General features: G+C 33.5%; 2 protein-coding genes across 5 annotated transcripts; both read right to left on the bottom strand.

Moving 5' to 3' along the window:
• Positions 1–449: 449 nt before the first annotated feature.
• On the bottom strand, positions 450–3,851 carry LOC100164538 (calphotin). The gene is made up of 2 exons (XM_001949737.5): positions 3,697–3,851; positions 450–2,414 (listed from the first exon to the last, which is right to left on the bottom strand). Exons 1-2 carry the CDS (start codon positions 3,712–3,714, stop codon positions 636–638), a joined length of 1,797 nt encoding a protein of 598 aa, XP_001949772.1. The 5' UTR covers positions 3,715–3,851; the 3' UTR covers positions 450–635.
• A 6,121-nt stretch (positions 3,852–9,972) lies between these two features.
• On the bottom strand, positions 9,973–23,789 carry LOC100162850 (serine/threonine-protein phosphatase 2A regulatory subunit B'' subunit alpha). 4 transcript variants are annotated; one of them, XM_016800444.2, is made up of 14 exons: positions 23,291–23,789; positions 20,501–21,880; positions 14,357–14,454; positions 14,140–14,269; positions 13,965–14,068; positions 13,717–13,897; positions 12,977–13,220; positions 12,709–12,880; positions 12,502–12,628; positions 12,252–12,416; positions 12,147–12,176; positions 11,951–12,033; positions 11,774–11,818; positions 9,973–11,521 (listed from the first exon to the last, which is right to left on the bottom strand). In XM_016800444.2, exons 2-13 carry the CDS (start codon positions 21,659–21,661, stop codon positions 11,797–11,799), a joined length of 2,517 nt encoding a protein of 838 aa, XP_016655933.1. In that variant the 5' UTR covers positions 21,662–21,880; positions 23,291–23,789; the 3' UTR covers positions 9,973–11,521; positions 11,774–11,796. The 4 variants fall into 4 exon arrangements, with proteins under 4 accessions (XP_016655933.1, XP_016655932.1, XP_003241158.1 ...); XM_016800443.2 differs by lacking the exon at positions 11,774–11,818 and having other exon boundaries at positions 23,291–23,787; XM_003241110.4 differs by lacking the exon at positions 12,147–12,176 and having other exon boundaries at positions 23,291–23,785.
• Between the last annotated feature and the right edge of the window lie 2,484 nt (positions 23,790–26,273).

Raw genomic sequence — 26,273 nt, 5'->3', positions numbered from 1 at the left:
GATACGGGGTGAAAGGGTGAATAGCATTATTAATAATTTTATTAATCTACGGTTGACGTCAACTTAAAATATTTATCCAAAATACATTCTATAATTACCCTCAAAAAATTATAAATAATTGACACGTAGATCCTATGTCCTATGACTTATATAATATGTTGTATTTTACATAGTTATTTTTTATTTTATCATAACAAAATATTCTTATATATTATAATATAAATATTCAGCTGTGTAGTACCTACGTTAATTTATTTTTTTTTTTCATAGTTCCAATAGTAATCAGCTATATACCTATATTAGACAACAGTGAAAATATTTTTTAAATTGTCTGTAGACTGTCTACTTTTTCATTGCATATTTATTACTAGTAGCTATTAATTTCAAGCTATATATACAGCTTTATCGTGATTTACGGTGTTGAATAAAATGAAATAAATACATTAAAATAATTAATTACACATATTTTTTTTATTTAAAATTTTTTTAATATTACAGATTAATAATTGAAATCGTCAATCTGCAAAACAAACGACGAATTTTTTTTAAAAAAAAGTAAAGAGCATTTTTCCATTATTCGGTGAACATTAAAATAATGAAAATTCCGTATCAGATAAACTTAATTTTTAAACGATTTATTTCTTGACGACGTCAAAGTTGTTGGCTTTCAAAGATGCACCTCCAATTGCGACCGAATCTAGACTGGCAGATCCAACGCTAGCGGACTTTAATTCAGATGATGCCAAGTCAGCGGAGAAAGTGTTGAATGGAGCTGGTGTCGAAGATCCAAAGAAAGATTGTTGGCCGAAGTTGAATGGAGCTGCGGATGAACCAACGAAACCTTCTTGGGCGACGTTTGAGCCGTAGAATCCAGCCGGGCTGACAGTTGAACTGTATGTGCTAATTGGGCTAGCTGTAGAGCTGTAGAATGCACCGGCAGACGCTGGAGTAGAGCTGTAAAATGCACTACCAGAACCTTGGGCTAAACCAGATGAGAATGCTTTGTAACCAGATTGGCCATATAGAGCACTGGATTCATATCCTAAAGCGACCGGAGATTGTTGATAATAGTGGACAGTGGCGAAACGTTGAGCCGGAGCTGCAACCGGGACTGGGACCTTAACTTCAACTGGAACTTGAACTGGGTATGGCACTCTCTTTTCTACTGGATATGGGACTGGTCTGTCCACAGATACTGGTACTTTAACTTCTACTGGAACTGGTACTTTGACTGGTACATCGTACCTGACTGGGTATGGAACCTTCTTCTCAACGGCATATGGGACTAATTTTTCTACTGGGTATGGCACTCTCTTTTCTACGGCATATGGCACTGGTTTTTCGACGGGGTATGGGTATGGTACTGGCTTTTCTACGGGGTATGGTCTGTCAACGTTTACTCGCACTGGGTATGGGACTGGCTTTTCAACTGCGTATGGGACTGGTTTCTCAACTGGAACTGGAACTGCGTATGGTCTGTCGACTGGTACTTTCACTTCATAAGGTACTGGCTTTTCAACTGGGTATGGCACTCTCTTCTCAACTTCGACTGGGTATGGTTGAGGAACGTGAATTGGACGGTCTACATTGACATGTACAGCGTATGGCACGTGTTTTTCTACAGTGACTTGGTATGGGTGTGGTACACGAACCACGACGGGGTATGGAACTCTCTTTTCAACTTGGACGTAGTATGGGACCGGGACTTCTTTAGTGACGGTAACTTCGTGATGAGGTGCTGGGGCGTTAGCTACTGCTGGTAATTCAACCGCATCATGGCTAATTGCGTCAGACTTGACGACTGCGCCTTGAGAGTATGACGGAGCATAAGCTCCCGAGTAGTATGAACCGTACGACGTAGCGAAAGCTGGTGATCTGTTCAGAAGGACTGGTTCTGGAGTGGATGACACAACTGGTGAAGCTCCGCCCACTAAAACTGAGGGGGTGGAAGAATACGCAAAGCTCGCGTCGGATAATGCAGCACCAGAGACAGCGGCGCCAGACACGAAAGGTGCTGGGGTCGATGATCCGATTAAAGCTGCCGGAGTAGATGAACCGAAAGAGCCATCGTAGAATGGAGCGGGTGTGGACGATCCAATGAACGAAGCAGAGTCGAAGGACTGAGCTGCGGCAGCGTTGGAGTAGGCATTCGACGCAAAAGAGTTGCCGAAAGAGCTACCAAAAGCGAATGGAGCTGGTGTAGAGCTGTAAGAAACGGACTTGAACGGTGCAGCGGTCGTTGAGAACGAGCTGTCAAATGCGAATGGGGCTGGGGTTGATGGGCCAAAAGTCTTGGCTCCAAATGAGAATGATGGGTTGAATAAGGTGTCCCTTTTCTTCTCGTTCTTATCAGCCGGCTTGGTGTCAGCAAATGCTGTGGACACTACTAGGAGTCCTAGTAGAGTGATTTGGATCTAAAAAAAAATTAAATTTTTAAATTAATAATAATGTTAATAATGTAAATTATGTCAAAGTCGGAGAATATTGTAATAAATATAAAATATAATTCTGTGTTCAGATATTATTATTATATCGATAGAAACATCGCGTATTTTGTAACTCATATAATTATATTTGTGTTTGAACCAATCCAATAGTAAGTTTAAGTATATTAAAATAAATTATGTACGATTAAACCTTGTGTATAACTTTTTAAACGTCCTGATATATTAACAAATAACCAGTAACCCAAATAATTTAAATCGCATCAGTATAATATTAAATTTTTTTCTGTAAATCGTTTTTTTAAGTAGGTAGGTAATTAAGTTATTTTTACGCAATTATAATTCTTTAGTAATTTATCTAATGTTTGTAATTTTAAATAATTTATAATTTATAATTTGAGAAGTTTATTAATTATTATTTGTATTTTGTATATATATCTTTATCATAAATATAAATGCAATCAGTATTTCAAACATAATATTATAATTTTCAAATTAATAAAATAAGTTAAAAACTTTTAGTGTACCTACAACCGTTTACTCCACGAATACACTAAAATAAGTATTTCATCGCTAACTATTGAATTTTAGATTCTGAGCGGATGTTCATTTTACAATTGTGAGTTTTTTTTTAATGTTTACGCTTACATATTTTAATAACAATGATATATAAGAATACACATTTTAAGTAACTAACATAAAATAGGTGGGTAAGGTAGATATAGGTAGGTGCATGCAATAGTGAAAAAAGTTTCAAAACACAATAAATGATTTGTTTCAACAAATAAATATCTCTACTGCCATCGTTATATATGATAAAGTAAAAATAAAATTTACGACTATATATTTTAAACCTAAAGCTTTAGCAGTGAAATATAAAATAAAGAATACTTGGATACCAAATAACTTACGTATGAAAAATAATTAAAGTAAAAATAAAATTTACTGTAAAAATCATGACTTTATATTTTAAACCTAAAGCTTTAGCAGTGGATATATAAAATAAGGAATACTCGGATATCAAATATATACTTAGTAGGTACTTGGTACAAAAATTATATTATGATATTATATTATAGTTTTAAAATAAATAAGTTTTCGTAACGTACAATATCATATGTCATCTTTTAATTTTTACTCGTAATTTTAACAGCCAGAAACACAATTCGTTAAACCATATAGAAGTATATTGTTATGATAAGTAAGTTTAATATTATAATATAACCAAAAATAACGTCGTGTTCGTACTCACCATAGCACTGGAAGCCATAATGCTTGTTGCGTCTGCCTCGTCGGTACTGTTCAACCCTACAGCTACCAATGGACTGGATACTTTGCTGATCGCCGGCCTTTACTATATATACCCACACGGCCACAGTGTAATTGGACGGTCTCCAGCAATAATATTATTGTCAAAAAACCAGTAATCCGGGATGGGAGAATTTTTAAGAGACATCTGAACGCGACGAGCCCCTCCTAACGATAAATATTCGATCTCCGTTCCAAGTTTTTTTTTTTTTTTTTATTTATTCCGATTTTTTTCGTATTTTTACACAACATAATAATATACTGTTTACATGTGTGCGCGTGTGTGTAGTCGTTTTGCACTGGATATTACGAATCGTATTATACATATTATTATTATTTCGTCCGTATAAGTGTTATTTTTTGTGGTCTTCTTGTGTCGCGAAAACCGGTCGTCAGAATGCTCATCCAAAGGTTTCACAACCATAATATTATATTATTATTATTATTATTATTATTATATGGCCTCTACGACCTTCAACCGCTAAAATGTATTACCCCGTCCTATCTTTTCCCTGCCGTTTTGAGCTTGCTTTAGGCTTCTACTCCTTCGCCATAGTCACCGCAGTGTCACAGAATACGTATGAGGTACCTACGCACAGTAATCATATTAATATTAAAATACAATTTATAACACGAGCCAATTTGTAATAAATTTTTATTAACGTAGAATTTGAATAATGTAAATGTTGGCTTACCATAACTAGGTGTAATATTATATATTATTTTTAGGTAAATTGTATATTATTATATATTAAGCATAGACAAATCCGCGAGTGTTATGAGTATACATAACTATATATCTATTTCTATTTCTCTTGCACCATAATGCGAAATTTCTGTTACATAAAATAAAACGATTTCGAGCACAGGAATATACCAAAGCCATCAACTATTATAAATCCTGTCAATTTAAAATATTTTTTTTTACCTCAGTTCTAAATATAATTGTTATAATTTTAATGTTTAGTATAGTTTTAAACTAAAATAATATGTTTTAAAACTTAAAATTAGGTACAAACATTGCAGTCTAATATATAATATATGATAATTGATAGGCATATTTAAAGCATAATATACGGATAGTACTGTACAATGTATTATTTCATTGTTGAAATTCTCATTCATAATTTAAAGGGCCTATATAAAATATTCTATAACAATCGTGTACATGTGGCTACATCGTACATTTCAAATTTAATTAAAATTGTTTTAATTCTGTTTTTAAATATTTATTAAAGAGTATAGGTACAATTCTTAAAAATCATTTAGAATCTTATGAGAAAATTTTAAACATTGTTTAATATATTAATTTGAATATTAAATTTCCATCACCCATCTGCACTATTCCATTACAACATTTTTTTTATCTAGTTTGAGCGTCCCGCTGAATGTATTAATTTTACAATAGTGTGTTTTTTTATTGTCTGAAGACACTTTTTCTAGTGGAAAAGATTCCTAGATATTCAACTTGCTATTTCAACATGCTATTTCTGATAAAGTGATAACAAATTTGATCTAGTAACTAGTTGGTACTTTGTGGTAGAGGGGTGGAGTCCAAAATAAAAAATGTCTAGTATTTTTCAAAATAATCATTTGGATTTGAAAAAAAATCGGTATTACCCAAAAAAGAATAAGAGCTGATACTTCAAAATTTTTTCCAAATGTTTCTATTAAAATTGTTTATACATGAAACAACTCAAAATATTTTATGTATTTATAGAAAATTGTTTGCATGGTAAAAAAACCTTGAAAATGTAATACAAGATTCCTCATAAGTTGTTCATATATAAAATATTGAAAATCAAGATTCACAATATATTGCCTTAGTTAGAATTATTGTACAAAATTTGTCAAAAATTTGCAATTTATTTTGTAGTTAAAAATGCATATTTAACATTTTAAATATTCTACGATATTTACTAAGATTTGAAAATATATTACAAGGTTTACTTCGTTATACGTTTTTGTTATAGCTATTTAAAAATATTACATAAGCATGATTTTTTTTTTAAAAGTCGTTTAAAATTTAAATTTTGACAAAATTCGTAAATTTACAAAAATGTGCAAATTATATTGTATAGTTAAGAATGCGTGAAAAGTTAAATTTTTATAGCTATAAGGTTTGCAATTTTGATAAAGGTTACTACTAACTTATAAGAAGTTCATACAATAACTAAAAAATCTAAATAAATGTATATAAACACAATTTTACATAAACCATTTCAAGTCATAATCTTGAAGAGATTAGCTGATATTTAATTATTTAAACGAAGAATAACGATTTTAATTATTTCCCTTCAATTAAAAAATTTCATTCTTTGGTACTTGAAACTTTTAACGTATATACAATTATATTTTATACAGAGGTACGCAGCTATATTTTCAAATGCAATGTTTTCGGAAGAATTAATGCAACCTATAATAATAATAATATAATTAATATATCTTAAGATATACTTAAAGTAATATGTATAGGCTGACAGACCGTTTTCACTCAAAATCGTTTTTCGAATGCAATGATTCATCATACATAGGTAGGTACATTACGGTTCTAGGTCACTTTGTACGGTCGTGTATAAAGGTACATTGCAGAACGCGGAAACTTTGTACTATTATATACATAAAGTATTATATTATAAATATAAGTTATATACCTAAGTAGTAAGTATATATAATGTCAATTATTAAAATAGAAAAATTAAAAATGAGTAGTAAATTGTTATAGCTATTGTATACTAATAATAATCAAAATAAACAAACAATCAACAATATGATTATAAATCTTAATAAATTGTATTATATTTCAGTTTTAAAGTAAATTAAAAATGCGTACAATATAAATATGTTTCAACTAATAATTACATTTCAGCGATAAATGCAAATGATAAATATTTCGATAATATTTCGCGATTGTGAAATATGTACGTATAATGATAAACTATTATCGATCTATATGTAGGTACCCATGCTTCCCCAGATTTACCAGATAATATTTATAACATTTTTAATACAATTTGGCATATATAATAGATAGTATTATTAACTTAGGTATATAACTTTAAGTATATTACTATACTTTATACTTTATGTATATAATAGTACATAGTGTCCGCGTTAAGCATTTTAAACAATAGACCGTACAAAGTGTCTGTTTACCATTACAGTGACTTACCCAATGACAAGGTTCAATCAACGCCTAATAACTGTATAGTACAGCAGAACATCGGTTACCTTTTTTCGCCCTTTTTTTAAAATTCTGAACAGAGCTAGGAAGCTAATGGTTTTACAATGGTGTTCATTTTTTTTTTAACCTGTATACAAAATTTCTACCAGAAGGAGTGCTTCGATCTCAACATAATATAGTACCTACCTTATCCAAATTTTGTTTTTCCTGACAATTTTGAAAACTACTGGGAATTTTTTACTTTTGATTCAGACTATTATTAGAGGTACCACATTATTTAAATTTTTTGCTTTCCCAACTTGTTTATATAATAATATAATAAAACAATAAAGTTCAGTTCCAACGGAAAACGAAACTGTGTACCTATGCAGAATGCGGATTAAATTAAATATAATATTATTAATCATAATATTTACAAACATTTGAGTGCATACATGTATAAAATAATTTGTAATAAAATATTTAAAGTAGATACCTATAATTGCAGTGCCTAATTATTTTTACACATAATAAGTGATATTGTCAAATTAACCTAATGATTAACCCGACATGTCTACGTAAATTTCGCAGCTGCAAAACTAGCGATCACATAAATTTCAGGCTATTCAGTTTTTCGTAGTAAAATAATTCACACAAAACATAATATTATTACTACATATTACATTGTTTGGGCTTGATATGAAAACAAAATAACCCATACATTGGCGCCAACTAGCGACAAAAGTAAACAGTGGTTCTAAACAAATGTTCATCAAAAGTGCAAATAGATAGATGGCGGTGCTGTAGGATGTTCGATTTGAGCACAAATAATGTAGGTAAAACGATGTGTTTTTTTTTTTTAAATTTAATTTAATTAATTATAAAGTATTCCCAACAGTAACATAACTCATTGAGTTCGGTTTTTTTTTTTTGGGCAATTTAACATTTGATAATATTATATACGATTATTTACAAAAATGTATTACCCACTTTGTACTACCTACAAAATAATTTTAAAATATTTGTCAAAATTAAACTTTAAACGCTAATAAAAAATCATGCTTGTGAAAATATACAGGTATATTTAATACTTTTAAGCTACTATTAAAATAATTTATCACGAACCTTTTATTGTCTTAAACGATCCTGGCCTAGAGATCTCCTAATTTAATCTGCTGGGTAGTACTGAGTGCCCTCCCAATATCTGTTAGTCTCACTATGTATATATAATTATCTTTAATCAAAATTATTTATTGTACCAAATGTGTATAGATTTTAATTATTATTTTAATAAAAAAACCTTTTATTACATTTTTAATCTGTTTGATACGGCTAAACACAGTGTATTGATATTTATAGAAAAAAACTGAAAAATTTTGAAAATATCTTTAAGATGCCGTAAACCATCTAGCTTAGTTAAGAAGTTCATTGGAAATCCTAACACTACAAAATTCGAAAAAAATAAAATTTGTATTGAAAAAAAGCCTTTAACAGGTGTCACCAGTACCTAAGTTTGAAAAAAAGTAACATTTTCCAAATTTTTATCAAAGTATACATCATCATTTAAATAATTTGTAAAGCAGAATTTTAGCAGTCAGAAGAAGCTCTTTCTACATAAACGTCGTTTTGAAAACAAGTTCAATCCCTTCCCTAGCTAAAACTAACATTTTCTTAATTATTTTATTGAAAAATTGTTACTCAACGATGGAATAACTATCTAGCTTAGTTTTGAAGTTCACTCTAAAATCCTTCCACTTCAAAATTCAAAAAAAGTAAAATATATGTATTGAAAAAGCCTTCAGCTGATGTCGCCAACATACCTCCTAGCAGTTCCAATTTTGTGTTGTTAGTTTTTGTATTAAAATGAATTGACAATTATCAAACTTAAAAGTTCAATATGGGAATAATATGGTATTGGTAATTATTTATTGTTTTACATGAAATTTTTTTTCAATATTTTAATTGTTTACAGAAACATTATGATATACCTAGGTACCCATCGTGTATGTGAATTATCAGAATTTAAAAATGTTCATACCTTGCTTTAAAATAAAATAGGTACCTATTAAAAAACGCTAATGTAAAAAAACAGATAATGTTTTCAGAACATATTTTATGTTCTTACCTTTAAATTTGATAGTAAATGCGGTCAAATAATTAAACCTAACAATACAAAATTTAAATTGCTGTACTCAAATTTGTTGTGTTGTCCTATTCTAATATTATGCGTATTAATTAAAACGCTAATAAGGGAACAAACAAATTACGACATGATACAAAAAAATCTTACAGTCTCTTATCGTAGTCTTATCCCGGACAGCATTTTGTAATGACAATGTTATAATAGTATTATAATGGCGTTATACTAATATTATTCGTGATTATAATGTTATAACAATATTATTAAACAAAAAATTGTTATCTGGGATTTTACACACAATGATCAATGAATATTACACCAGTGTTTATAAAGGGCACATAATACTTAGGAACTTAAAAGTTAAAACTAATACCTTAATAATTTTAGCTCAAAAATTAAAAAATGTATGATAGTGACTAGACAATTAAACCACTAGTAACTAAACTTTAGTTAGATCGTTGTACACTATGTATGTTACAATAAAAGTACAGATATTGGTATATAGATACTACCATTGATTATACATAGTAAGTATAACTATATATAACTATATATAACTATGTATAATCAATGATACTACTAGCGTCTAGCAGTAAATATCCGAATTCCGGCCTTTTACCTATCGAACTTAATATAACATAAGATATACATAATAATTCAATTGGGAAAGTGGGTACCATTCCACTGTAGGGGTAGAGTGGGTCACTGTAATTTATATGTTAAATTTAAATTCAATGATATAACAATATTGTATACAATTATTTATGACTTCAATTATTGTTATATCTATATATAATTTTATTATGTTGTGTTCAAAGTTATATACATAAGTATAATTTAGAAATGTGCATGCTTTGGTAATCAGATATTGCAAATTGAAGAAAATGCATGAAAAACAGGGTTGAAACGCTTAAATATATAATTTTGTTAATTTTTATTTATCACTATAAACGGATGAACAACCATACAATTGCTTACATAATTTTACAAAACATAAAAATATGTTTGATTTTTAATATTAAGTCATAAACTATTGGAAGAAGACTACTTTAAGTAATTTTTTAACATACATGGGTAAGCATTAATTACAGTGCATTTGTGCTACTAGTGAGTAAATGTCAAAAAAACAAATCACAAGAACTGTCAAACGATAATTCTAAATACAAAAAATTATAGGAATTGTAGATTAATTTTTTTTTTTTATTAGGTAAAAATATTGTTGAATAATGCTGTAGCTGTATACTTAAACATGTATAAATGTATAATTATAATAAGGTGAAGATCTATTTGAAAGTCATCGAGGATAATTAAAAAATTCTACGATCAGGATTTTTTTAACCATTGAAAAAATCAATGGTAATTGATTAGAAGATTAAAAATGTGAGTAAATATCACTTGTGATGAGTTGCGTCGAAACACTACACATTTAATATAGATATTTTTTAAATAATTAAATAAATATTTAAATATTAGATTAAAATATATAAGTACATACAAGTATGATAGATTAGGTTTTTAATTGTCATAATAAAACACATAATAAAAGAAAGAGAAAATTAGATTTTAATATTTCATACGATTTTGTTTTTAAAAATATGTAATTAATAAATAATGTCATTATTATTAGTACATACTATAATAACGATCTATTTTCGACTAGACTATGTTAATAATTTGGTTTTTTTATAACAGAACGGACACAACTCTTAAAACTATTTCAATAAGATTCGTATAACATATTTAACAGATATTTTGGTTTTTTCTTTTTAATCATATTTTACATTATTATAAATAAACTACTTGTATTTAAAATTAATTTAACTAGTTAAAAATTGAATTAATTATTTACAATTTATAAATTTCATACAAAAAAATTATAATAATGACAAATATAAAATCTGGTACATGGCGCAATTTTAGACACCTTTTATAATGCTTTATACATTTTTGAAAACAACAACGATTAATCTTTCATAAATAAAACAAAATAATAATGACCATATTCAGGCTATAGCCTATCAACAAAAACACGCACATAAATTAATGTTATGTAACATTTTGCCAAAAATTATGTATTTAAAAGTTTAAGTAAACAACAGAAGAAAAACATGGGAACAAGAGGACAATATGAGCAACTATATTCTTTGGTATAATAATGTCAGCAATTCCCATTGTCACAAAGAAATAATGTGGTTGTGTTACTAAAATATTACTACAATTATTATTATTATTATTTTTATTATTATGTATAACTTATTATTATGTATTATTATTGAGTATATAAATTAAATGTCATCGTCGCTATCGCCAGCATAGTCAGACGAATCATTATCATCATACATAGTAGACGGTGAAGAGAAATCGGTGACCAAAACTCTAGGCTGATTGGATATTTTATTAAACGTACATGATTTCAATACATCATCCAAATTGGGTGACAGGATATCTTCAATATCAGTTCCGTTTCTAAAAAAAAATTATGGTATTAATGATATTATAACTATAATCATTAAGAACTATAATACAGAAGAATAAAACACAACAGTCTTTGTACAACAGTAAAATGGTGTTATTACGGTGAGGTGATTAGAGCTACAGTGGTTATACAAAAAAAATAAAACAATTGTAAGGAATGATCTAGTTAAAGGGTGTGTTACAAAATTATAGGATTGTGCTAATCAACAGTGGAGGACGGCACAACAGACCACAGACACTTACCACTGTCATATATATTTCTTCCTTCAAATGTCTTCGTCAGTTATTCTGTAATAATATTACCACCAATTTTTTTTTTTATTTATAATATTTAGGTGGTAATGGAAAGTTGAAAACAATGCCCAGATTTCCGTAAAGAATCCATTGGTCACATTAATATAATACATAAAAAATACTTACATTTCTTCTGGTGCATCATTTCCACCTTCTTCAGCTACTAACATTTCATATTCTTCAGCAGCATATTTATCCCAGTCTGATGCCTGAAACAACAAAATGATTCATAAACTTAATGAGCATTAGACTATGTACATATTAATAAATATAAGATTTAACCTGACAACTCAAACAACCTATAAAGATTAAGATAACTGACCTTATAATATTTATTCCCATTTTCGTTATGCTTGAAATTATACATTATCATATAAATACATAACGAATAACAGTTTAAAACTAAATTGAATTATATTTTCCTTACTTCATTTTCATTATCCCTCTGTGAAGCAAATGGATCACGTTGTTCATGATCCAGATATTTTTCAAGGTTAAAGAATGTATCAAAAAATATCGGAGTCATTTTACATGTTTTGAGATCAGCCAATGATATTTTGCCACAACACTTAGGTTTAACCATGTCAAGCATCTAAATTAATTTATAATAATGACAATGGTGTAAACAATGATTTTTAAAAAAGATGCTTATAACAATATGTATTTAAATTTTATACCTGGCACAAACAATCCTCAAATGGTAGACATTCAATTCCTATGCTTTCCATTCTTTGCAATTGCTCGTCATAGAAATATTCAAGTTCGTACATTGACAAATAACCATCACCGTCAATATCCATGCATCTATAACAGTTATATGTATATCCAAATGATGTTTAGCATGGCATTAACATATTAAACATATATTTTGGTATTTATCTTACCTAAACCAATATTCAACTGCTCTAGGATGTCGTTTGTCTTCTTCAGCCATTAAGAACCAAACAAATTCAGTGTAACTCATTTTTTCTTCCATATAATTATTATTAGAATTCTTTTGCTTTTTCTTAGTGACAGTCCCAGAAAATATTCTGTCAATTATTCTTGTGGACAAAGCTATAAAAAATATAAAATATAATGCATTACATAAATTATAACAAGTCAAATAATCTATAATACTCTGCACATAATATCTATGCACATAAAACTAACCATGATCGCTGTGTCTGGCTAAATCGGTTTTGCTAATAAATAAATCATGGTCACGGTCCAACTCCCAGAACTTACAGTATATGACATAGAAATGTTCATAACTGAAGTAAGCAGTCACTTGGTTGATGTCTTCTTCTTTTTCTAATAGGTCAATGACTCGAATTAGATCTGATCGTCTGATTTCTGCTAGACTAAGATCACCGCTCCATGATGTGTTAACACTGTAGAATATCCTTGATATTACCTGGAATTTAAAATTTACAAAAATGTAAAGTATTGGTCGATTTGTAATATGTCTTGAACACTTGAGAAATTTTATTTAAATAGTTTTTTAGTAGTTCATTTAAAATATTAATAGTTAAATACTAATTAAGAATAAAAATGTTGATTAACAGCTTTTAAAATAAATTGTTAACCACAACATCTGGTCACCAGTTGTTCTAGTATGATTATATACTATTATACTACTATCGCCTATTGAAACTCTTTTATTATCTATTATTATTGCATTAAAAATAATTTTAAAATTGATTTTAAGTAAAAATAATAAAAGACAGCTTATTGTATTTTTTTTTTTTTTTTTTAATACTTCTTTCCAGAAATGGTTTAAATAGTTGTATATTTGCATCTATATATTATGTTTATTAATATTTAAAATTGAATTACAAACAAAAAGTAACTTTTTGAAGGACCGATTTGTTTAAGTATAAAACAAATTGGTTGTATAATGTTTTAATTACCGTGTGAACATATCTAGAATGGAACTCTGGCGCAGTTTTCAGGAATGTTAAACCGGGATGCGAATCGACCACATCTTGGACTAATAAGATGAAGTTTTCCGGCGATAATGTTTGTTTTTTTGAGTTTCTTGCCAATATGCGTATGAATATCGATGGCAAGTCGTGACAAGAAGACCACACGCTGAGAAAAAAATCAATTCATTATTATTATGAGTGTTTAATAATAATAATGACAACAATGAACTTACTCTTTCCAATAATTAAGGAAGGTATTTACGTCTATGGTACTTGACAAGTCCCCGCCACAGGCAAAGAACAGAGGTTGCTTCCAATAAAGCGGACAATTACACAACTGTAACACGAACAAAGACGACAATATTAAAATATCGTATAAAAAATTATTATGATTATTATTATGGTTACCTTTGCGATTTGACCGAAATGATGTTTCGAAGCTTGTGAATTCGGCAACGACATAAAGAAATCTGTGATTGTTTTGACGATCGTATCCCACTGCTGTTGACTCTCGGGCTTGCCGAATGGGTAGTAGAATCTAAAACAAAAAGTTGAATTCAATACGCCTCCTATATTATATAACATCGAGTGTCGTTACGACACAAAAACGAATGCGTTAGTATACCTAGGAATGAATACGTTACGATTGGCCTTTGTATGTCTCTGTAACGTAGTGTGCGGTGGAGGCGCTCCAGGTTTCTGATTGGTTTCCTTCGAGTAGTTCTGAAACGATAGGATCGATTATTAACACGATCCTGTCTAGTATAATAGTTTGGAGAAAACACTTTTTTCTCTCCCCCCCCCCCCCACGACTTGTGTGTCTCAATCAATGGCGGACTGTAAATAGGACCCATGAAACTGGAAGAATTGCCCTAATTATCTAGTATTGTTCCTAAATGTCTAAATATCACCAAAATATCGGCCCAATTTATGAAAACCTCCCCAAATTTCCATATCACCATCCTGTCCAGCCTACCCTTAGAAGTAACATTTTTTTAAGCACATTTAAATGTAGGAAGGTATTGACATTAATTTTTAGAATGAAATATATATGATTTTATACAATACACGAGTCACGAATCGGAACGATAACGAATCGTCGTAAATATAATATACCTATTACCTATACATATATACATACTACAAATTTGAATTATATGTTATTTACATAATAGTATATATTATATACTTCAACAGAGATAACAACTCACGACCTCAGACTATGATTACATTACGAGGGACAACATAATATTATTGCCACCGAAAAACAAGCTCACGACTACGTCACCGCGTCCATAATAATATGTTGATTATAATATTATTATAACACGAAGAGTTCGTCCTGCACGCGTTGAATTCATAATAATAATTAATATGTACATAATAATAGGTACACTCGTTATATATATATATGTATACAGATTTATTTAGATTTATATATTATAAGAACCGGGTGTCGTGCGTCTGCAGACTGCAATACGTGCGTATGGTGGTTGAGAGGGGGGGGTCCATTATCAATTATTTTAAAAACGATCTTGTACGTGACCTAAAGACGCGAAGCGATTTCGTTTTACATAATCCGCCGATTACTCAATAACATAATATTATATAGGTACCTACAAACGGACGCGTAGAGCCGCATTCGAAATATTATGGTAATAAAAAGTAATACAATATACTGTAATAAAGTAACACGGTATACACGAAAAGAACATATGCCTATGAGTTGAGGCAAACACAACTCGATTTTCACACGATATCGAAATAGTAGCGAAATACGTCGACACGTATGTATAACAATTCTTGATTTTGGTTCGAATGGGTTTCTCCGCAGTCCGCAAGACCCGTGGAAATGGCATTTTGACGAACGCATATTATTGAATTGAAATAATATTGCATATTACAAACTTCAATTATAATAATAATATATGCATATAGGAGTCGTATAGTATATAGGTATTAGGCATCCATCTATCTATCTATATATGCATGTATTGTGCGTATAAATGAGTACAATGACGATTCGAACGACAATAATATTATTATATTATACCTACGCATTACAAGCGAACGAACGAATTTCGAAAACTTAAGACCACCTCCCCCTCGAGTTGGCCGCGTACACAAGTACATATCCGATATGTATCGCAGTCGACGCAAAGGCATTCGGACATTTCATTTGATTCGAAAATTACGTGGACAGCTGCTGCAGCTGCAGTGTGCTTATTGTATTAGACAATATACATATATAGTTATATACGTATGATGTATGCATCAAATAGGTATACGTAATCGTAATGATGAAGGTAGCCGCTGTAATGTAGCGATGACCATGAAGTCTACATCGTTCGTGCCTATTCGTAATACGTCCGCGCCCTTTTTGCAAGCAAAACAAACCGTACCGCCGTAGTCAGTTTAAACTATATATATTATACCTATACAATAATAATATTACATATCCAGGCTGCAGACTCGATTAGATCGCTATTGTTGTTTCGTACAAATTACGCACAGTAAAACGATTCTTTCGTCTCGTCGAAACACACGAATTTCGTACCACAATAATTTACATTAATATACCTACTGTAGATAGCGTCCGTATTTGCCCCGCGGCCGATGACTTTCGCGAGTTTACCCAAGCTTTAAATGAAATCTTTGTTCCTGTTTAAATACGAGTACACAACTCGTATAGGTAAGTAGTATATATATACAGGTAGGCCAAAAAATACGGTCTGTGTTAGTCTCCATTGAACATAGGTAATGTTTGATGATGTATATACACCGCGATACATCGCATCATGTACCTATATAGTTACGAGCGTGGAGGCGGGCATATTAGTGTACGCCTGTTTCATATATATTTTTTTTATTATCCATATAGTAGGCGGGCGGGCGGATATGTACGAGGACAAAGACAGGATCATGGCATCACTCTGTATAACGGACATGACGACCGCTGCCGGACAGCTGTGTCGTTATATAAGTATATAATAATATGCCCAAAACACGTATAGGACATTAACGTTTTGGTCGCATTCGTTGACAACTGCAAAATATAAATGGGCTGTGGGGAATGGGACACGGACAATTAAATACATACAAAAAATAACAAACGAACCTCCGCCGTAAACGATTCGTCGTGGGCTTTATGTAATCTATTATATTATTATTATTATTATTATTATTATTATTATTAAAAGTCACTGCCGTCCGCGAATCTACGAGTTGTAAGGAAATCGTATTGCAGGCGATTTTGAACAAAAACGATATTCGATTTATATGGCACGCGTACGTCTACATAATATTATATTACCGGATACCATAATATACCATATGCGGTATCACCAACCTTGTTGTAAGACCTGGGCAATCGCCGTTTCCAAGGTTTGTACGGAAACCTGGGCTGCTCGTGAACCGGATCATCGTCCCCGACGCCTGAACCGTCGTGCCTTTGCAACACTAGCACCTGACAGGCGTAGCACCAAGACCGTACGCTCGTCACCATAGTGTCCGGACGACATATCTCACACCGCGGCGGCGGATGCACGTCCGGTGCATACTGCAAAAGTCGCGGCGTAAGTCACGCGGGCCGCGGCGGGAGGCGCATCTGAGGGGGGCGCGCAAGTCACGCGGACGGGATTCGCGTTTGAGCGGCCTAAGTCACGCGGACGGGATCCGCGCGTTTGAGCGTCGCAAGTGCACACGACGACGACGATATCGCACAAACGAGTGTTAAATTAGTATTATATCGCCGTCGTCGTCGGTCGACCGCGGAGGACTGCGCGGAATGGCGAGCCCACGCGCGAAACGGCACCGCCGCCGCGACGGTATATAATTTACGCGGATATACGAAAACGAAACGACCTTAGTAAACAATTAAAAGAGAAGAACAACAAGCGAAATGCTGAATAAAAACAAACTAATAAAAACGCGGTAAACCGATGACGGCCGCGATAACGCCGCAACATACGATAATATTGTACATAATATTATGTATTATTGCAGTGCAGAACGTACGCGCGACGGCGAGACCGCGTCGAGCGGAGGTCGCGACACAAAAGCCGTACGCGAACATCTGACCGGACGACTTTTTTCCACTCGCCAAACTCGCATCGTTATTATCATAACACTATTATTATTATTATTATTATTATTATTATTGTGCGCGACGAAGGCCGCACCACTCCGGTTCTGCAGCGGTTAGCGCGCGACGCGTTGACGCGTCCGACTGCGGCGGCTGCGTTATTATATTATATTATTATTATTATTATGACGATGTATTATTACTATTATTAAACCGAACACATGTTGACCCAGCGACTGTGGTGGAACACATTCACTTGTGACTTTGTAAAATGAAATAGTAAAATATAATAAAAACCTGCCTTGCAACATTCTCCCTCCGCCGCGGCGCGTTCGACGCCGACATCTATAGCGCGATTGCTCGCTCTGTTTTAATATAATATGTGATAAAAAATGAAAACCCACTTTTTAACTCTGCCGCGGCAGAATCCGACGGCGTCCATTAACCGTTTACCTACCGCGATACGAAATACGTAATACACGCGAGCTATAGTCCTGTAGTAGGTAGGTACAACTACATCGTATTATAACAACACAATCGCGATGTGTACACGGTGTAGAAGTGTATATATATATATATATATATATAGTATTATACAATAGGGTTCAACGTCAAATGAGCGAAATCAAAACCGCGAATACAAAAAGAGCAAACGGCTGCACAACTCGCTCAAAAACAAATACAGCAGAAAATTATATTAAACAATTTAAATTAATTTTGATCGTGAAATGTAACAAAAACCATATAAAAATAATATTTTGTAAAAATAATCAAAACAACATGATCACTATATTTACCATCTTGTGTTTTTTTTAAATATCAAAAATGTTTGTGTTCTATAAACTTGTAACGAAAAATTATACATAGGTACCCCTTTTAAATATTCCAATATTGACGTTGTATTATAATTATTGAAACTTGTTTGTTTGAATAGTTGAATGTTTGTCATTTATCGTTTTTACTATTTAAATAAAGTTTTTTGTTTTTATAGTGCTTATGTTATACGCTTCCAGGTTGTTGAATACAACTTTACAAGACCTGAGCAAACAACAGTCATATAACATTTTAAATTATCAAAAAAAAAAAAACAATTCACTCATTTTGTAGTCTCGTTATTTTCATTCTTTATTGCTTTCACTCTTATTGCAGACGGCATAGCATGTAATAGGTAGGTAGGTACATTGCGTATAATAATACAATATGAACGCGACATTGTGATGTCATGTTCATATACGTTTTGCAGGGTATATAAACTGTAGCGGGCGGAAAAGCGCATCCGTCAATAATAATTAATACACCGTTTTTACACACCACACCGTAAGTAGGCAGTTGAGTAGTCAGGGGTGTTATGGATGTTGTAACATTCCTCGTCAGCTGTACTTAAATAAAAATGTTATTTATTAAACATATTTTTTTTTATATGCTTTTGATAGGCATCGAAAAAATATGTTATCATATAGTTATTCTACCCGTATTTGATATTATTATGAATATTGATTACTATAACAAAGAGTATGCACTGACCCCCCGCCCCCTTGGTGATATTTAAATATAAAATTAAAATGCCCCCTTAGAAAAATAATGGCTACGTGCCTGTAAATGGGCACCTATACTATATATTATATGTACCACTTGCCCGTCGTCACATAATGACTGGACAGAATAACTTCGAACCGAACTCATGATAAAGTGGTTCTTGGGTGTGCTCAAGTCACTTACCTCATCATCATATCACCACCCAATCTGGAATAACTTATTTGATACACGTTATAAGTAATAAGGTTCCATGGCCCTGGCAGCGCGAAATTGTGGAGACTTTGAAGTATATTATAGTATATTTTAAATATTTTTACCGCCGCACCCTTCATTAAACCAAAATTAGCAGCAGGGGCTATTAATAATTATTCATTATAATATTTGCCATGATATTTGTGTTGATGTCTTAAGATAATATATATGTTTATACACAACCACCCACCCATTTCAGACATGAAGCAATTGCTTCAAATAATCCTATATCCCGCCGCATAATATACCTATTCGTATAAAAAGAGCCTCACGCCGTGGGAATGAGCACGCGGCAAGCCACGCGGTGATACTTTTGCCTCGTGCATAAAAATCGCACCCCGATGTACCGAACTCTGACAAAAGCTTCACAATCCCTACGTTGCGTAACCTATGTTGAAACTATGGTTTAATATTATTTTTATCCAATTCTACACGTCCTATAGATAAAAATTAATGTTCGTAAATACCTATAACAGCAGGACTGTTATAGGAAAATGGCTACTAAAACTCGTAAAAACAAACATATTTTGATTGAAAAATATGACTTTAATAGACAATATCTTTCTACTGCATCGATTTCCGAATTTAGCGCATAAAAATAAGTTTTTAAAACTTCAATTTATGATTTCAATCGAAATATCAATAATAGTTGAATATCAAATTCATTATAGATATTATAGTCATACGCAATGAGTAAAATAGAAAATATTTTCATCATTAATGTGAACAAGACAATCTATTGACTTTGCAATTAGTAAGCTATTCCCCCTCGACCCAGTGCTCGCATAAAATGGTTTTGGAAAATCCAAATTTTAAATACAATTAACAATAGGACATATCAAAATATAATGTTTTATATGTCTATTTTTTGTATAATTTATTTGACAATGAACTCACTTGGATTTTGCTGTGCACATCCGAGCCGATGTTCTTCCACGACGAATGAACCGATGAAGAATTGCAGACGGCTGAGTTCTTCATCAGTTCGGTCGGACACTTTTCGAATATGAGCACACGCTCGGCGACTGAACCACGTGTTAAAAACGGCCGAACCGGATTGGACTGGTGGTGATTGGACCGGATGTTGGCTCGCTGGTGATCGGTGAGCTCGGGATGCGGCACCTGTTCCTGTTGCCGGTGCGCGTGCTGGTTCCGCCGGGCCGAGCTGAGCGCGGACAGCCCGATGAGGAACTCCGGCTTGGAACGGTGGCCGGTCGCCGCCGCATCGTAACCCCCGGCGGCCGATCGCAACAGGACGCCCTCTTTGCTAGGCACGGCCGGCTTTTCGGGCTTCCTGTTCTCGACCACCGACCCGTTCTTGAGCGCGTCGATCAACCGCTGTTCCTCTTTGGCCACCTCGTCCATAAAATCACAGGTGTTCTGCTGCGACTGGACCGCTGCCGATTTGCCACCGTTCCGAAACGGCCACGCGGGCCCGTCCACGCCCTTATTGTCATCTGCGTCCGGCGACGCCACATAGTTCCGCATCGGCGACGGCTTGCTGCAATACCTTTTGGCGGCACCACCTCCGCCGACGTTTTGCTTGATAGCGGCGGCTTGCTGCTGCTGTAGTTGCTGTTGCTGTGGCTGCAGGTGCTCGGGGACGGGGCTGGTGGACGAGGAAGCCTTCTGTTCAAACTTTTGCAGCGCGTACTGAATGGACGATGCGAACGGCTTGGGCGACAGCGAACGCGACTGCCGGGCCGCCTGCAGCCGGGCCTTGTCCTCCACCACGAACTTGTTCACCAGCCGTTCCAGGTTGTTGGTGCTGTTCGGGTCGGCCATCAGCTGCGTGCCACGGTTATGGTGGGCCGGAGCAGTCACGTCTGCCGGCAGTTTAGGTTGCGGCGTCAGCGCCGAGCCGAACTTGTCGGCTGCGGCCGACGAGTCGCGGTGACACGTCAGTATCTCGTTGGGCGCCAGGCCCCGGGCCTTCCACGTCTGGTATATCGCCTCCGCGTGGTCCGATATCTGTTTGGCGATGGCCGCTATGTCTTCCTCTGGTTCGGGAGCCATGTTACCTCCTGCGGCGGCCCGGTGGTTTGCTGTCGTGGTCATCGCTCGCCGAACCCGGCCGTGTACCGTTCAGCCGACGACGACGACGACTGCAGCGGCGGTCATGCGATTCTTCGGCGGTCGGCGCGACCGTCGGGGCGTGTTGGACACGACACTGCTATAGCGGCGGTGACGACGATGGGCCTCAATGGCGATGACGGCGCTCCGTCATGATGACCGTGTATATATACCTGCGGCCGCACGTCGGTTATGATACCGCGCCTGAAACAGTGTTGGAAATTACGGTTAGGCTATTATAATAATATAATATATATTATATAGAAACGCTGCTATATACACGTGATGCCGCAGCATGTCAAAACAGTCACAAGGTAACTGTAAACAATATAAAATGCTTTTGTGCAACGACCTTCGATTCGAATCGGGATAATTTCACGAACCGACTGCGTCATTTGGATATGAAGCGAACAAATTATATTCATTTTTACACATTATTTGAAACTAAATCATTTCCGATTCATCGTTGAGTTTCAAAACTTTGTACGCGAACGAGTAAAATTTTGAATTTTTAAAACGTGCTGATATATTAAGTTTTTTGTTTAAAACAACGCGATTAGTGTACTATATAATATATTCTTAAATTCTAACGTGGAGCTTAAATTACCTCAACTACATTAGTGTATTATATTATTTTCTCATGAATTGAGAGTTGAGTTTGTATTACTCAATCACGTGCCAAAAAAATGGCAAAACCATAGGGGTATTCCCAAAAACATGACTGTTTTTTTTATAGTGCACGATTAGATATTTAAGTCCACGGAAAGAGTTTAGGTGAGTATGAAAACTTTAACGTAACATTATAATATTATGTTTACATTACATAAACTATGAAATAACGTAAAATAGCTTGATAACATAATTAAGTGCAGTTGATTTTAAATATTCAGACAAAAAAACTCAAATCCTAAAGATTCCAAACGCGATTTCACAAAAAATATTTAAACGTTACTTTTGATTTTAGACACACTGCAGCTGTAGATTAATATAATATGTTGCCATGGGACGCAACTTCGATGCCATTTTTCGTGAGAAAATAAACACCTATTTTCGTAATGACAAATCAATACGAAACTATAATATAATAGTGTAAGTCACTCTCGATTTCACTGCGCCGCGTGAAGCGAGTATATAATATATATATAGGTATAAGCGCATAGCCGGTGTAGTACTTTCCACCTGTTTTTCCGTCGATTAAAAAACCGTATTGTATCGCTATACCTCGTCACAATAACTGCACATCTCGGCAGCGTTTCGTTTACGCACTAAAAAATCATGCTCGATTGCGTTGTCTATGTATACAATTTATTATTCAGCGTTCCGTATTGTCTGCCAATATTTCAGTAGTTTTCCGATTAAAAATATGAAATCAATTATTAAAACGATGAATTGGAGTGTAATTAAAAATGTAAAGTGATTAACCGTTATAACAAATTGGCAGACGTCAAACTATGTTATATAATTTAGTTATTACAACTTTTGTTTCTCCATAAACGACACGTCGATATTATACGTACCGCGCCACAGTATAATATTATCGCTATTCGATCGAAAATACGGCACAGCATATTATACGATATATAATATTATTATATGTGTATACGATGCAATTACCGAAGAGTAGGTAGCAGTGTATAGTAGTAGTAGCAGCAGCAGACGAGTTAAAGGTCGCGTGCTCCAGAGGAAGGAAATGATTAACTAAGGGCGTTGTCAATTAATGTATTAGACACGCAAAAGGCAGCGGTGGCGGAGTGTCGTTTCCTCGGTGCGTATATACGGGCACGGGCGTGCTGGCTGGCTGACGGTCTGGTCGTCTCTCTGTCACCTCACTATCATGCTCTCTCACTCTCTCTCTCTCTCTCTCTCTCTCTCTCTGTGTGATGTACACGTAAATAATATAATAAAAGCCAAGCGCGTAATGTAATTAAACGAACCACCAGCGAGATATTACATCGGTCGAATGAAAAAAAAAACCGGCAAGCAATCGAAGGAGTGGACGATAAAAATAAAAACCAACGACGGCGACGACGACGATCGTCTGGAATCTCTCGTTTTTGCGATTTATCGAACAGGGATCGGACGGACGACTATCTGACGCGGGCGCGCGAGGGACAGGCAGAGCGGACTACTGCGGCCGAGGAAGTACCGAGTCGCCGTCGGCTGCGGCGGTGACGCCGACGGGTTGAACGTTTGACTCCGATCGTACAACACCGCCATAGTGGCGTTTCTATATATAGATCCGGCGGCAGTTTCTCTCGGTCCCATGTGCACATGGGTCGTCGACGAGTGGTTCGTCGTATAATACCGTATACGCGTATACTGAAACATGGTACCTATTACAGTATTACAATGCCGTACACAGAAATTTCCAATTGTGAGCGAAGGAGATTCAAAAGAAAAATATACACATAATATAATCATAGGCACAAAAGCCTGATTTTTTGGGGGACTAAAGCCCTCCATCCTATAATATTTTCTAAAAATGATATATGTTCAGTACCAAGTGAGTACTGACTTTTAAATTGGGGGGGGGGGGGGGGGCTTGGCAGACTAAAGCCTCTCCACCTATTTTCACCAATGCATATAATGTGATTTATAAGAAAATTATTAGTTATTACGTTTTCATAAACACGGTGAAAAAAATGCCAAATGACGGAGGTGGGGTTGAACACCAACGCCGCCGCTGTGGTATTATAGTATTTAATAATAATAATAACATATATCTAGTTAAAGTATCTACTACGATTGTTATTTGTTGTACCTTGCCCATGTGATGTAATATAGGTGTGTACAAGGCGATCCGTTCGATCACGACTACACTTATATATTATGTTTATCGGTGAATTTTTTGCGATTTCTAAAAAAAATATTTTTGTATCGTTTTAGTATTTATAGCTATTTAGGTAAGTATTCATTGTTTAGGGTTTCTACTTTCTTTTCCGTTAAATCATCGATAATAATAAAGCTGTGTCCTATATGATTTCACATTTTAAATCAGTCTTTTTTCTAAAAATGTCGATGTAAAAATACCAAAAACCAAACATGTAGATGTTTATTTAAGAGTGATTTAAAAGTCTAAATTAGCATTTTTTTAAAATCATAGAAGCCAACCGATAAAGATAATAAAATAATAATTTAACCGGTCTTCTCTGAAATGATACAATTCCGGTAAACTTTACATTAACAATAGTCTTGATCAAAAAACACCAAAGATTCATCCACAGGACAGCGGCATAGTGCGTAAAATTGAATTACGTTTTTAGCATTAAAATACTAGTAAAATAATCGAAAAAGTGACTTGGTGCTTTTGAATAGAACACTCGAGATATCATAATATTATCCAAATTATAGTTTCAAAAGATATAAAAGAGCTAGTTTATTATAAGGGTATTTTTGAAGTTTTTGTACATTTGCGTGAATGAAGCAAATTTGAAACTAAAGAACTCTGTGGCTATTATAATATTATAATCTGTTCAATTCCGTTTTACCTGCATGTAACGATTATTGACAACTTATGGATTTTCCCTAGCCCACACCTGCGAATCCAAGGAATAACCACGGTAATCACACGACTGCTGGAACATTTGAATAGTTAGCATATTATGTAACGGTCGGAATATCAGAACACTCTATATAACACAGTTAAAAATAACTTAACATGTAAAAAAAAATCGTTTCGTCCACGCATTTCTTGGACATGGTCGTAAAACATACGTATCAATTAGATTTCTATACACTATACTGAATGTATTTTTAGGAACTATGATCTTCAAACTTTATGATATAAATCAATTTTTAAAACTGTTTCAATTATTATTATTCGTTAATATTTGTTCTTTCGATAATTCAAATTATAAGCCTATTGAGTTGATCATTTGGGATTTTATTATCACAATATGCTGTGAAGTCTATGGTTAGATATCTAAAAAAAACGGTTTTACGACTAGGTACCAAATAGTTTTAAAGTTTACTATAAATAACAAAAAGGTCACGTCATGTATTTATCGAGTTATATTATGTTCCGCGTTTATATTAATCCGATATTTTTCTTCACACACGACTACACGAGTAATGAGGGCAAATGCCAATGCGCATAGATCATCATATATCGATTACTGCAATTAATTTTCATTCAAAAAAAAGTATCATTTTTTTGATACCATACTTCTATGACATTATTTCCACATAAATTATAATTAATAATAAAATATAGTTATTATTGTTACTGCAGTCTCTATTGATATTGTATATTAATTGTATATAATATATATAATTTTTATAATTTATGGAATTCACTTTTTAGGCAGGCATTAATTAGTTTTATTTTATTTTATTTTTATTTTATATAACAACACGGGCTTTCGACCAATTTACAATAATACAATTTAGTACAATACTGTTTTACAACAGTTGCTGTAGAATTCATTGTTTATTATTATGTTTCATTAAACCTGCAGTACATTTAAATACAACATATGTGTAACTAATATACCCATAACGCAGGTAACTTAAATAAGCAATTGAACTTGATATTATTTTAAAACATAATAATTTACAATATCCGCGGCAACCAAAAATATTTTTTATCTAATGGCTA

Source organism: Acyrthosiphon pisum, chromosome A1 (genome assembly GCF_005508785.2).
Source record: "Acyrthosiphon pisum isolate AL4f chromosome A1, pea_aphid_22Mar2018_4r6ur, whole genome shotgun sequence".
Classification (NCBI taxonomy): Eukaryota; Metazoa; Arthropoda; class Insecta; order Hemiptera; family Aphididae; genus Acyrthosiphon; species Acyrthosiphon pisum.
This window is presented reverse-complemented; position numbering and strand designations above follow the sequence as displayed.